Genomic DNA, 3939 nt, shown 5'->3' with positions numbered 1-3939 from the left:
CCATTGGACTCAACGCCCACTTGACTCATTTTGACATTCTTCACCAGAATGTTATATTTTTTCTGCTTTTCTCCCATGAAAAGTCTTCACCTTATATTGGATCATGACTTAATCAAACTTGAATCATAAATACATGGGAATACTGAATCTTAAAATGAGTAACATGGCCTTGTTGTTCAGAAGAGGATTCTTCTAAAGATTTTTCTCTATATACAATTTATTTTATAAAATTTGATCCTCGATTTTAGTCAAAGCTAAACCCAAGAGACCAAAATTTGAAATTAAAAAAAATGAATCCACATGACTGGGGAATTTTTGCATATCAATATATTTTAGTGTCTTAAAAAGATTTTTTTATTATCACTAAATCTCTATGAAAAACTAGACAATCCCAAATAACCTTAGGGGTCATGCTTTGCAGGGCACCGCTCTTCATTGGAAAAAATTTGAATCCCTTCTTCTCAGGAAGCGTTGTACATAGCAAGTTTGGTTAAAATTGGTCCTCTGGTTCTCGAAAATGTAAAAATTAAAATACGCTAGAATAGAGACGGACGCCGACGGGCAAGTTTATATCGATCAAAAAAGCTTAATGGAGCTTTGACATTCTTGTTAAGCTAAAAATCTTTAATACGTCAAATCAAAACAGAGATTATTAGCTATGTAACTCATTCTTAATTGGACAATACCGTTATTTGAGTCGTACCTGCTGTCCCCTGCGCCTTAGAATTGCTGAGAATGTGTAGATGATTGGATTCAGAGCCGAGTTTATAGGAAGAACTACGACAACAACCCAGGCGTACACCTTAGGCGTGACATCAATACCCATAAATGTTAGCAAACCTAAATACCATAGGTGTGACATAAATACCTATAAACCTCAGTAAGCCTAAATACAGTATCAAAGGCATGATATCAATATAAACTTAAATGTAACTATCATAAACGTAACTTGATTATGCAATTATTTGTTATTTGTCTTACATGCATTGCATGGTTTTCCAAAGTAATGTCAGTCCAGCAATGAGCATTGGAAAAAAAAATGTGTGTGTAATATATCAGTCCCGTATGATATTACAACTCAAGAATAAAAAAAAATTAAAATTAAATGCTCTAAAACGGAATGAATTTCATTGACTAGAACATTTGTCTTACCGATTACTCCGATGGGAATCCAGCAAAACATGTCTGTCATTGCAACCGCAATTAAAGTTTTGGCTAAATTGGTTTCTCTTCTTCTTTGCATATTGCGTTGAGAGCTCACTTCTTTTCCCATTCGAACCACATCGACGAAAATTACAATTTGTCCAAGTAAAATGGCAATGAAAATAAGAAAATTGGCGCCGACAAATATACTCATAGAGTATTCCCATCCCGATTTACGTACAGTAGATAATGGCAAAGTAATACATATACCAGAACTGGAATAATAATCGCTAAAGTATTCACTTTCGGTTAAAGGTAACAATGCCAACAGGAGAGAAAGAATCCAAACAAAAGAGGAAACTATTTTAGGAACCCAGTGGTTGTTTCTTAATCCTGAGAAAGGGAAACGAATGATAAGAATTCTGTCAATGGTGATCGAAAGGACGAACAAAGCTGACGCTTCACTGGAGAGAGTAGCCGCAACACCAGCGAATACACATAAAGGACTATGTCTCCAAAAGTCGTCCTCAAAACCATATCTACCACTAAACACTAAGTTAGCACCAGCAATGATATAAAGATACACTCCCATTAGGAAGTCAGCAATTCCAAGATTTATAGAATAAATGACAAAAGGTGAAATAGTCTTCTCCTTCAAGACCAAAAATCTATAAATCAGTCCCAATAAATTTCCAAACACAGCTAAAATGGCTATATACCATATTATGATTGTCAGAAGGGGGGTGTCGATTAAGTTATAACAAGAAGAGATCTCGTTGATCGGTGCTGAACAATTTATTTTGTTCACAGCCTTTGGTTGAGCACAGCAAAACGTAAAGGAATCTACCTGAAGTAACTGAATATTTATAAGACCATCAAACATTCCTTCTACAACCTTTATATTATTGTTTTTAAGGTAAAGATACTGTAAATTTGACAAATAAATGAAATGACTTCGTTTTAAATAACGGAGGTAATTACTTGACAGATCTAAATGTAAAAGTTTTGAAACGGTTTTAAAAGCGCTTTCATGAACATGAACTAACCGATTATTTTGAATTTTTAAATATAAAAGATTTGGCAGTTCGTCGAGATCTTTTTTGTTAATTTTTTCAATAATATTATAGGATAAATCTAGGTACATCAAACGAGCCTGAGAATGCCAAAGATCCCCTGTGAAATTTACGGTTTCAATCAAATTATGCTGAAGATGTAAAATTCTAACAAAAGGTGAAATTTCCCAGGTTTTCAGAAGATTGTGACTTAGATCAAGTGTGATGATATTTTGCCTTGAATAAGGTGGATCAAGCATATCACAAAACGATAAATTGACTACTTTATTAAAAAATCGATGGACCATGTACGGAAAACCAATGGCCTTCGACATGTGCACATGCACGCCAGTCAACTTGGGATATTGTGTCGAAACTATTTTTCTCAGCAAACTTTTGTGAACATAAAATTCGAATCCTAAAATTTTAAACCCGTGCAACAAATCAAATTTTAGTTCCCCAAAATCACTGTTAACTATATTTAAATATTGAAGGTAATTATTAGCATCTTCAATGTAAACTTCCTCGATTGTGCTGTTGCTAATAGTTAATATTTGTATCGGAACTAACCCAACAATTATTAAGTTTTGCAATTCACAATCAATTATCTTAAGTTCTATAAGATTCCGATAGATTTTGTCATAGTTATAGGTACTGAATTCCAGTTTCTCTTGTTTTAGACCCATTAGCGTAACAGAAGTGGCGAAGACTGGAGCGATGTTAGAGGTACAAATAAAAGATAAGCCAAAACAGGAGCAACCAGTGGGACACGATAGATAACAAGTATTAGAGAAGCCACCTGAACAAAGCTGTCCATTGTAACAGGGATTCAAACGGGTATCGAGGGCGTTTACGTCTGTTTCAATGCTGTCTTTCATGTTGTGTTGCAAAGATATATTGGGAGAAGGTGACGTTAAGCCCTGGCTGCAAAGGTCATTCAGAGTTTTGAAATCTGGAATAAAATCAGAGATCCATTAGAATGTGATACTTCGTATGGCTTTGCTTATTGCCAATCTTGATGGGGGGATATGCAATGAAAACATTTTCTATCTAAAATTACATGTATATATGTTTCAATATATACTGAGTTGTACTTACCACAGAGCTGTTCGTCCTCCTTGTAAAGACAGTCGGTTTTGAAATCACAAACTTTGGTTAAGGGTATACATTCATTTCGTGCACGACTACAACGAAATTCATCCGGACCACAATACTCTAATAAAATGAATGTCATAGACATTTCATATACATGTATTTCTTCTCTGTGGGATAATTTGCAGAAAAAAAGATTTGAGCACATACTTAATCATTTAACATATAATGTAAAAATTACAAATTAAGGAATAGCAGCTAACAAAAAATACAGATGCTCAAATAAAAAAAAATGAATCTTGATATTACAGTTTATTTGCAAACGAAGGATAAAATCTGAGATGAATACAGTATTTTCAGTTCTTTGAACAATATTAAGATGCATGTTTATGTACTCATACAGTGTAGTTGCAATGCACGTAATTTATGAATGAAAATAAAGGCCACTTTACCTTTAGTTAATTAATATGTATTGGAATATAAATTATATGTCATTCACTAATTCTTTAAAAAAAAATGAAAATAAAGTCATACTTACTACAAATTCCTTCACTGATGGTGACTTTTTCGACAAAAACTAGTCCATAAATTGAATCATCATACAATGATCGAAACACAAGCTTTAAAATGAAAACCATTTGTTAAAGAAAAC

At 33.5% G+C, this 3939-nt stretch overlaps 1 protein-coding gene across 1 annotated transcript; it reads right to left on the bottom strand.

The window, feature by feature from the left end:
- Nucleotides 1-688: 688 nt before the first annotated feature.
- Nucleotides 689-3435, bottom strand: LOC133181129 (G-protein coupled receptor GRL101-like). Its single transcript, XM_061315671.1, has 3 exons — nucleotides 3294-3435; nucleotides 1153-3147; nucleotides 689-840 (listed from the first exon to the last, which is right to left on the bottom strand). The coding sequence occupies exons 1-3, from the start codon at nucleotides 3433-3435 to the stop codon at nucleotides 689-691; spliced, it is 2289 nt and encodes a 762-aa protein (XP_061171655.1).
- Between the last annotated feature and the right edge of the window lie 504 nt (nucleotides 3436-3939).

Source organism: Saccostrea echinata, unplaced genomic scaffold, assembly GCF_033153115.1.
Source record: "Saccostrea echinata isolate AGI-Se365-2 ecotype Australia unplaced genomic scaffold, CSIRO_AGI_Sech_v1 ptg000008l, whole genome shotgun sequence".
NCBI classification, from domain to species: domain Eukaryota; kingdom Metazoa; phylum Mollusca; class Bivalvia; order Ostreida; family Ostreidae; genus Saccostrea; species Saccostrea echinata.
This window is presented reverse-complemented; position numbering and strand designations above follow the sequence as displayed.